This window comes from Aplidium turbinatum, chromosome 16 (genome assembly GCF_918807975.1).
Source record: "Aplidium turbinatum chromosome 16, kaAplTurb1.1, whole genome shotgun sequence".
Classification (NCBI taxonomy): domain Eukaryota; kingdom Metazoa; phylum Chordata; class Ascidiacea; order Aplousobranchia; family Polyclinidae; genus Aplidium; species Aplidium turbinatum.
This window is the reverse complement of record NC_137487.1, coordinates 2894631-2903512: the sequence shown is the minus strand read 5'-3', so window position 1 is coordinate 2903512 and position 8882 is coordinate 2894631. Positions and strand designations below refer to the sequence as shown.

At 38.7% G+C, this 8882-nt stretch overlaps 1 protein-coding gene across 1 annotated transcript; it reads left to right on the top strand.

Annotated features, from left to right (window-relative positions):
- Positions 1-2483: 2483 nt before the first annotated feature.
- LOC145785418 (cytochrome b-c1 complex subunit 2, mitochondrial-like) lies at positions 2484-7065 on the top strand. The gene is made up of 4 exons (XM_082597073.1): positions 2484-3021; positions 3529-3718; positions 5008-5163; positions 5863-7065. Exons 1-4 carry the CDS (start codon positions 2506-2508, stop codon positions 6342-6344), a joined length of 1344 nt encoding a protein of 447 aa, XP_082453199.1. The 5' UTR covers positions 2484-2505; the 3' UTR covers positions 6345-7065.
- Positions 7066-8882: the final 1817 nt, after the last annotated feature.

Sequence of the window (8882 nt, the reverse complement as noted above, 5' to 3'; positions counted from 1 at the left end):
GCCACAGTCACCGTGCAACCCTGCAAGTCTTTGTTAAAACGTTCCATACACTGAATGACAGACAAATGCTGCTAATAACCTATAAGCACACTTGACCCACGAGAAAAAGGTTTCAAAAGCCAAATAGCAGTTATTGCTACATTTGAATCAAATTGACTCAAGGCTGCTTCCAAGGCTTCCAATACTGACTTATTATTATACTGACGTTAGAATCATCAAGCACTGCTTTTACAGCAGCTGCACGTGTGAGCAATCTGGTTGGACAAATTGGTTTCAGTTGTGATGCAGCCTGAGGCAAAGACTCTTTAGAATAAAGATTCAGGTACATATGCTTGAATTTCCCAGAAACCTTTTAGCCTATATAGGCCTACCTTTCCAAGTTCTTGTGTGGAACTAGGAGCATCTCCAATAAACGGCGAAGCTACAACAGCTTTTGATACAATTAGATTAGTAAATATGTGCCCCACAATGCACATATTTAGCAAGAGGTTGAGATTTTTTATTTTAGCTTGACAGCTACGGGGTTTACTTGGTCGGGGTTTCCTCCCATGAAACAAAAATGTTGTCCCCTCCTTTCAATAGATTTTAAACGTCTGACTAATAAAATTGTGACATTCGGTTAATATTTTCCCTTTTACGTTATAAAAATAATGAAAAAAGATGGTGGGAACATGTAAAAAGATGGTGGGGACATGTTCCCACTGTCCTATAGGGATCGGCGCCCATGACCCGCGGGCTGGTACCGGCCCGCCATGTGTTGCGGAAATTACAGCTGCACTACACCTGTTAAGGAAAAAAGTTACCAAACTTTTTGTAAAGGACCGACGTTGCTGTTTTATCATTAGGCCACCACAAATTGGGACAGCCTAGGCCAAATTTGGAAAGATGTAATGTTTTTTCAAGAGCACGATGCTCTGTAGTGTATCACAGCAGGGGATAACTTTTCCAGCAACCTTTCCATTTTCATCACAACTTTGCTATTCCACCGCTGACTTTGTTATTTATTGTGCTCAATGCAAGTTAAAGGAGATTCTAAATAGCTGTATATCTTTTCGCAATTTGCATCCGGCCCGCAGCTGTTAATCTCGCAACAATCCGGCCCTCAGAGAAAACAGTTTGATGACCCCTGCTGTAGACTAAACAAAATGTAAATTCTTCACTACCTGTAATATGTAGCAGTCAAGATTGTGCGGGATAATGTAACAATTTTCATCATTTCAATGAGAAGCTTGCTTGAGTACAATCTTGGAATAAAGCTTATGCTAGTGTTGTCTGTGAACCATTCTTCCATTGGGTGCTGCTAAACAGAGAACTATCTTTAAAATGCGTTGCTTAAGAGCACACTGTGACAACTGAATCAGTGCCTTTGATCTTGCCATTTCTTTATGAACAAAGCTGGTTATAACCAACTGAACTTCAATTTTGAAGTATTTGTCAGTCAACATTAAGTTCAAGTAACTTTTCTCCACAAAATCTAAAGTGTATGACATACATTATTCTTGAATTTATTAACTATTGGTGCTTATAATACCCAAGTATAAGTGCAAGTGATTTTAACCTTAAAAAGCAGTCCTGAGTCGGCTTATACATTGGACAAACTTTTCCTTTTATTTAACTCAATTGCTTTGCATGACTTCTTACCACTCACTTTCATAACATAGCTTATCTTATTCTCTAATTTATTAACTATTTGTGCTTATACCATACTGTATAAGCTATACAGTAGCCTACTCAAGTAGCAATAGATTGAGTTTTGCTTGATCATAATCATTGTGAAATACTCAAGCAGGTTAGACGCCGAGATTTTCCCAAGTTGGCTACTGGAAAAATGAAACGTTTAAGGCCTAAGCTAAGTGATATAAAGTAAACATAAGCCATAGTCTATAATTGTTTTTATTATGAACCGTTTTTGATTGAATTGTCATTTGTTGTGCTGCTCTTATTTTTGCTTTGTGCCACTATCCTGTGTTGTGCTTTTGTCCATGTTGTGTAATCTGCTTGAGTCCTTCCCTGAACAATTAAATTAATTTTACCTTCTCAAATACTTTCAAGACCTGTTGTGTTGCATAATTTTTTTAGTTATCATTTTGTGTGAGCAAGTAAAGCAGTGCCTCAAATGTTTAGATTTGACCATATTTTTTGCTGTAATATATATATATATACTGTATGTATGATTCTTTAGCATTTATTTTAAAATAATATTTTGTCTTAGCCATAGGCTAGCCGAAAACGTTTGTTTATGTTTTTTTTGTTTTTATAATGTTAAATGTAGTGTTGCTGCTGAGTTATGTCTGTTTATGGTTTAAGAAATTTACCTCTCTACCTAACTTGTAGGTAGTGTTAAGTCAAGCATAGACCACCCAGTATGTAGCAATGAGTATTGTCATTTTTCATCCCCATAGAGTTAAATATTTTGCCAAAAAAACAAACTATCTTTCGTGTATTTAATATCTATCATATATATTGGTATTCTTTGCAGTCTAGTGCACTCTGTAAAATAGAATTATGCATCGTACAAAACATCTTGGTTCGTTAGTAAAAAGATGCTTCAGTGCACAAGTACAAGCTGTGCAGCAAGATGGGCAGATGACAGGATTTAGCAAGCTTTCCAATGGTTTGAAAATTGCAACTTGCAATGAACATGCTCCTGCAGCACGGCTTGTCCTCCTTGTGAACACAGGAAGTCGTGATGACGATGTTGTTAATCGTGGGCTTACCCATTGCTTGCAAGTGTGTGCTGGATTGACTTCTGCCAAGAACACAGCTTTTTTGACAACACAACTTCTCGCATCTTTGGGAGCTGATCTTGAAGTGGCAGCCGGTCGTGATTACATCACATACAATGTCGGTTGTCATGCCACAGCAGCTAAGGAGCTGATCGTAGATGTTTTGACTCCATCAATCTTAGGAGCTAAGTTTCCTTGGTGGGAAATTCAAGACATAGTTGTTTCGAGAATGCGCTACCAAAAGGCGTTTTGCGAAAATGATCCACTCTATCTGTTGATGGAAAGTGCACATAAGGTATATAATATACGTTTTGTGTGTAAGTACTTTGTAATTAACATTAAGCAGGTATATACTAGCTCGTTTATATACGTAATAATAATGTGTGTATACTATAGCATTATATCGATTGCAGAATACAGGTATGTGTTTGCTCTCAGCACTACACAAACACAGTGGTGGGATGGGATGGCGGTGGGATGGCGCAGCGGATAAGGCGCTCGCTTTCCAATCATGCAATCCTGGTTCGACTCCCGGCTTAAGCTGGTTGTTGAAAATCACCGCTCACCTCTACCCAGGGTGTAATAAATTGGGTGGGCGTAGTTGCTGAAGTAAAGGCGGCCGAGAGAAAGGAACTGGCCACCCTACTCTCGTTAGTGCCGAAGGCTTAGTATAATGAGAACCTTATATCTTCTCATCCCTCGATGCTTGGATCAAGTATGGGACTCACCTTTACCTTACTGCTAGTTCCAGTTTTCGTTTCTTATTTGAAAACTTTTAACTGTGTTGTTTTTGCTATTTCAGGCATCTTTTCGAGGAAACTTTGGTAATGCTGTTCTAAGTCCAGACTACATGATAGGAAAACATACATCAGAAATGCTCTCGTCTCGATTCCATTCTGCCTTTACATTAGACAACATGGTGTTAGCTGGATCTGGTATCAGTCATGGTGCATTGGCTGAGATTGGAAGCCTCATCGATGGCATCCCATCTGGTGAGGTTCTTATTTTGAAACCACAATTTTTAATGTCATTCCTGAAATTGTCTTGTCTTTCATTTGTGTCTTTCGGCATTAAGTTTCTTGTCATTTGGGGCATAGAGATCACATCTTTTATGCCTTGCGCCTTCGCATTAGATCGTGTCTTGTATGCAATCGCCCCATCCCTTATAATTGCTAGCATGATCTAGCACTGTGATTTCAATGCTCATTAACTTATAATCATTGCTAGATATACCTGCAAGAAAATAGCTAATTTGCCGGTACCTTACTTTGAAATAATTACAATATAAACCGTATCATTTCCATGAAAATGGAAAGATAAATATAGAAACCATCTCGCTTAACGATCCCTGCAATTTCTCTGGAAACAGAAACTTTTGCCGGATTTCCAACAACGTCTGTGCTGAAGCGGCATCGAATTGTTAATTGTATTAGGTCTTCTTCCACATTAACTACTGTAGCTTTTTTCAAAAATAGTTTTTATTAAACTGTATTTTAATTAGTTTTTACTTCTATGTTGAAAAAAAATCGATTTAAATGCAAAATTGTGAGTTTTGAAAGTTATTAGATGTAGAAAGCTTTAGGTTGTCCAAAAAAAGGTTTCCTTTAACATTTAAATTGATGTATCTCTTGTACAGTAGCCTATACTAAACTAGCCATCCTAATTTCAGCTCTTGCTCCGTTACCACGTTTCTTTGAATAGTATTAACTCATTCTTGTTACACATTTGTTCTCTCCTTCCATTTTGCTTTAAAATTTGCATGAGATGATGTTTGAGATAGATATCTACACTAGTTAGTAGTTATCTACAGATCATATTGTTCTGATATTTAAAAAATTCCGTTTGATTTTACTAATTCTAAGACAGCTGTATGGTTATATAAAAAACGTAAACAAGGTAACTTTTGTAATGGTTCTTAAGTAAAGATAAATAAAGATTTGTCTAAGATCAAGAAAAATAATCAAAATAACTTAAATAACGCTTTTAACTTTCAATCTGTCTTAGCCATTGAGCAAAACAAAGTTAAAAACTGCTGCATTAGACACAGTTGTTAAATTAGCAACTAAATTTGGTGAAAGGAACTTTCTATATCGCTCTTGAAAGAATATCAGTCTTTAAAGTGAAGTGTTTCTATGTTGCCATTGCTCTATACGCAGGATCTGGTTGTACGAGTAAATGTTATTTTGCATATCTTGCAGCGCTGGCATTATTTCATGTTGTAGATGAGTTAATGACTCGTTTTCACTGTCTTAATGTAGTTCGTTAACTTATTTGTTCCCAGGTTCAAGCTCTTCTCTTAGGAAGAGGCCAGAGTTCATCGGCAGCAGCACTCACATCGACCGACCTGGCAAGTTATCTTACGGTGCGCTCATGTTTGAAGGAGTTGCTATCAACGATAAAGATGCCATCGCGTTGGCAGTTCTCCAACAAGCTATGGGTGAGCTCATTGTCAAAATTACAAACTGTTGCATAGTGACTCAGTAGGTTTATAACCACAAGGCCACAGTTACCTTTTAGCCCAAATTGCTGACCGAACGGCATCAGAATGCCAAGTCGATAGATGCTTCTTTAATTTTAGTTGGTAAGTTAGAAATATAATTTTGGTAAAGAGGTGATTTTCCTCAACCAATTGACTATTTGTCTAAGGTTAGACATAGCTCACTGCATTCAAACATGTGTGACAAGTGACGTCGTCTTCCACTGCGTTTCTGTTGAGGATGACGTCATCTCAAGATTGGTAGATACAAAACGTCTTCTGCGGCCGTGAAAAACGAAGGCGCGGACCTGAAGTTGCACTAACGTCTGGGTAGATGTAATTCCTGGATCACTGCACCGGCAAATTGCGTTTATAACCTTTCACCCCGGCAATATTCGTTGCGGATTTATCATCAACAACAGGTCATGTTGCTGTTAACTTGAATGAAAGCTGTGGCTTGACAAGGAATAGAGCATGATTCAGATATAAGGGTGTAAGTAGCCTCTGCAAGTATCCGAAACTGCCAGGATTGAGCTCTCTAAGAAGCTTTCCCATTCCGAGGATATGTAAACATCAAATCTATTAATCATATCGTCGAAATATCAAGCTATTTTCTCACTGACTTTGTAGACTCACTGACTTTCTCTTGTCTTCCGACAGGCACTGCTTCATCCATCAAGCGGGCGTCCGGCTTGGCCAATGGTCTACTGAACGCCGCAGTTGAAAAGACAACGAGCAGTCCTTTCTCCACCTCAACCGTGTCAGCAAATTACTCCGATACCGGTTTGTTCGGCGTTACTGTGGTGTCGCCTGCGGATTCGATTGCTGATGTCATGTCCGCTGTGAGCGGTGAGTGCGGCAAGATCGCCTCTGGAGGAATCACGGATGCGGCTCTATCCGCCGGAAAGGAGAAGCTAAAATCCCGGATTTGCATGGAAGCGGAAAGCGGAAGCTCTGTCGCGAGTGTCGCCGAACAAGCTTCCACTTTATCCGCTGTCACTTCTCCATCCCAGATCTGTGACTTGATTGATCGATTGACGAGAGAAAACTTGTCAAGGGCAGCTAAACGTGTTCTAGCTGGAAGGAAGAGCCTAGCAACGGTCGGACAAAACTACGATGGTCCTTATTTACAAGACTTATAAGACATAGAATATTTATTTTTAACAAAATGTTGGATGCGTGACGTGCTAAAGCGTCACTACTTACAATTGCGTCAATTTTATGTCCACTGACATTTCCAGGATTATATGAAAGTAAATAGACATGTACGTTTGTGAATCATTTCATTATTTTTGTTGGAAATCTTTTAAACCACATTAAACCATCAAGCAATCGAAAAACATTTTGTTTGTTTAAAGTTTGGTTGAATGTCAGGGTACGATGCTGGCCCATTTAGTGTTTGCTTCGTTACTTTCCCACATTGGTTGAGCTTTGTTTCAATGGTTAACTTAACTGCGTTTGTAATGAATTTCATTCCCCAAAGCAACTAATGTAGATTATGAGCTGAGCTGCAATGCGTAGAATCTGGTTTCAGTGTATTATTTGGATCCAAGTACATAATATAGAATGGTGCAGCGGACAATACGCACGTTTTCCAATCATGCAATCCTGGTTCGATTCTCGGCAGCTCATAACTGAAAAACACAACACCTTTACTTCTTCCCAAGTTCTAATAAATGGAATAGAGCTGCTGAAGGAAAGGCGATCGAGTGAAAGGAAGCCAACTGAGCTTAAAGCATCATGACAACTCATCTACCCAGTACCCATTTCCTCAATGCTTGGTACTAGCATGAGACAACCGTAACAATCCTGTGTGGCGAATTTAGAAGTACCGGTTTCAGGACTACGTTCAGTACATTTCATGTCGACATTACACTAATTCGCTCGGTGCTTCATCTGGTGTACTAACTATCCATGCGGTGGTACATACAGATCTAATCATCATCCAAATTCGGTTTTGTTCCCATTAGTGGAAGCAGTAAATTTTTTCCTTGCAGCGATTATCTCTACTCCTATTCTCCATCTCGTTTTGTCCATTGCATCTTCCTTCAGACCGACCTTGTCTGCCTCATTCTTTACCTGTTCCATGTTTTTTGGTCGTCCTCGTTTCCTCTTCCTATCTACCTTCAAAGTAAATTTCTTTCAGGGAAAACTTCCTTCTTCCCTCCTAAGTACATGTCCATACCATACTCCATTTTCCCTTGCGAGTTGTTAATCTCCAGCATAGGTGGCCACATTAATAGTAATGATTTTATCTCACGAACTTAACATTGTATCGGACACTTTTCGGTTTACGGAGATATTGCGAAACGATACGAACCCATCAGTTCATAGGGCGCAGAGCCAACGCAACATATAAGCAGTGCCCCTGATTGTGATTTTGAAGTACAAGTTCTGTGTCGGCATTGTTTAATCCAAACTGCCGTATAGTGATTGTTGTTTGTAAAAGATCGGGCGGTTGTTGTTTGATTACGATCTGGTCGCATTCCTCTGCTGTCTTAATATTGTCCCGCATGCGCAATATCATCTGAGCGGTCAATCTATCCTACAGTGTAACAGTCAATTTGGGCGACAGTGAAACCTGCGCAGTGGGCTAGTTACTAGTTACACGATGGAAAGGAAAATATGTTTTAGCAAATGAAAAATGATTGCGGTTACTTTCACTTTTAATTCTAAAGTGTGTTTCAAATTTTACGATGTGAACTGCGGGTAATTTATTTTTTTCATTACAAAATGTTTGATTGATTGAACCTTTATCCTCGTACGAAGAAAGTGCTTTGAAAGCTTAATTCTGGCAGTTTCGCATGCTTGTAAAGCAGGGGTTCCCAATCTTTTTTACACCGTGGCTTCCTTTGAAAATTTTGAAAAATCAATGGCCCCCCCTATTTTTTCAACCTTTTGAAAATATTAAGCAACGTCATTTTAATTAATAAACTTGTTTGTACTGTAACTGGTAGTTAGAATGATAAAATGATATAAATACAACACACAATAAACATGATAGTACATTAATTAGTTATTACATATGCAGTTAATGTGATGGTTGAGCTTGTTTTTTCTCTGACAATGTCTTAATTGCTGGTTTGGTGGTGGAAAGAGCAAGCCGCATGTCATATTGAATATCCAACACACTGCGCTGGTTTGTCTTCAGAAGTAACATTGTTGAAAACCCACAGATTTGGGCGAAATGTACTAGTATTTTGATTAATTTTTAATTTATTTCTTTTGTTATATAGTGTTGGAGTGGACTTAGAGATGATCAATTAAAAAAAAATAACATTTTTCAAAGGGGTCCATAGCCCCCTTGAAAAAGGCCCATGGCTCCCAGGTTGGGAACCCCTGTATGTAAAGGATTTGAACCACTGATGCAGGCCTGATCACCGAGATTGACAAAGGAAAGTTTGTTCCACTTGTTACTGCTGAACAGTGACGATCGGTGAGGGAAAGCAGTGCTTACCTGAGCGAAAACTATGCAAAATATAATGACTGAATTCTAGGTTTAACTTCTTATTATTTTTATCACGTCTACTTTAACTTGAAAATTACTGTATTCGTGACTAGAATTACTCGTAACGCTTGTGAGTAGTCTAAGTCCTCACCAATCCTCATGTCTTGCCTATAAATGCCAATTAACGCAAACGCTTCTGTTAGAAACAACCACTGAAGCTCCAGGGAAGCAA